The sequence below is a fragment of the Cyprinodon variegatus genome, unplaced genomic scaffold (assembly GCF_000732505.1).
Source record: "Cyprinodon variegatus isolate N-32 unplaced genomic scaffold, C_variegatus-1.0 Scaffold625, whole genome shotgun sequence".
Lineage (NCBI taxonomy): Eukaryota > Metazoa > Chordata > Actinopteri > Cyprinodontiformes > Cyprinodontidae > Cyprinodon > Cyprinodon variegatus.
The window spans coordinates 482,747-483,868 of NW_015151078.1; the positions used below are offsets into that span (position 1 = coordinate 482,747).

At 41.7% G+C, this 1,122-nt stretch overlaps 1 protein-coding gene across 2 annotated transcripts in view; it reads left to right on the top strand.

Annotated features, from left to right (window-relative positions):
- Positions 1 to 1,122, top strand: part of dpp9 (dipeptidyl-peptidase 9) — a 41,494-nt gene that overhangs the window by 9,974 nt on the left and 30,398 nt on the right. Inside the window, exon 6 of one of the 2 annotated variants that reach the window (XM_015393112.1) lies at positions 127 to 298. In XM_015393112.1, coding sequence (XP_015248598.1) covers positions 127 to 298 — 172 coding nt within the window. The remainder of the gene's footprint in view (positions 1 to 126; positions 299 to 1,122) is intronic. The other variant, XM_015393113.1, reaches the window with a different exon arrangement.

Below are 1,122 nucleotides of genomic sequence, written 5' to 3' on the forward strand. Positions count from 1 at the left end.
CGTTTTAAACATTTTACTTTTTCAAATATTTTTTTTGAATTTTCTCCAGTTCATAGAAACATCATAGTAACATAAAAGTCCTGTAGCGTGAGCAGACCTTGGGCTAAGACTGTGTGTTGGTTTCAGCAGTCTGCCCCGGTCAAACCTGTGGAGATAAAGAGCCATTGCTCAGGCACCCGGATGGACCCCAAGATCTGCCCCGGACACCCCGATTTCATAGCCTTCATTAACAACAACGACCTGTGGATCGCCAACATCAAGACAGGAGAGGAACGGAGACTGACATACTGCCACAAAGGTTTGGCCACTTTTATAAAGTTCCAGCTTCTTCGTTTTTTTTCCAAACACTAAAAGCCTTCAATTATAAAACTACAAAGAGAGGAGTTACGTCATTGTTTATCATCACATAGAGTAATGGTGCTTTAATAATACCTGCTTACAGAGTTCATTTAGACCAGAGGCTCCTCAATTTTTTAGCCTTTGACCCCAAAGATGATAACTGAATCGCCTCACGACCCAAATAACCCATTGAATGTTTCTATCGTATCAATTGATCAACAACCAACATAGAAGGTTTATTGGTGCCTTTCTCCACCTGTCTATGAGTTAGAGGTGGTGGGGTCCACCCTGGGCAGGTCGCAGGTCCATCGCAGGGCAACACCATTCACACACTCACTCACACCTAAGGAGAATTTAGTGAAGCCAATTAACAGTCATGTTTTTGGACGGTGGGAGGAAGTCAGAGTACCTGGAGAGTAGGGGTGTAAATCACATCCATCGTGGCGATTCGATTCAGTATCGATTTCCTGACCCGACGATTCGATTATTTTCGATACTCAAGTATACACTTCGATTCGATTCGATTAATCGGTTAATTTTTTTATTTTTATTTTTTTTGTTTTACACCTTACAGGCTAAACAAAGTTTCAAGTTTGAAATAAATCAATGAAAGCTGTAATATCGTTATGCATTTTTCTTTTTAAGAAACAACAGCAAATAACAGAAGTAGAAAAGTTGCATCAAAAAATGCTGCACAGAATCAGTGCAATGAGTGCAATACCTCGGCTCCAGACGTCCCCCCCCCTCCACAGACGCTCCGCTGCTCCTCTCCCAAATTGTAGC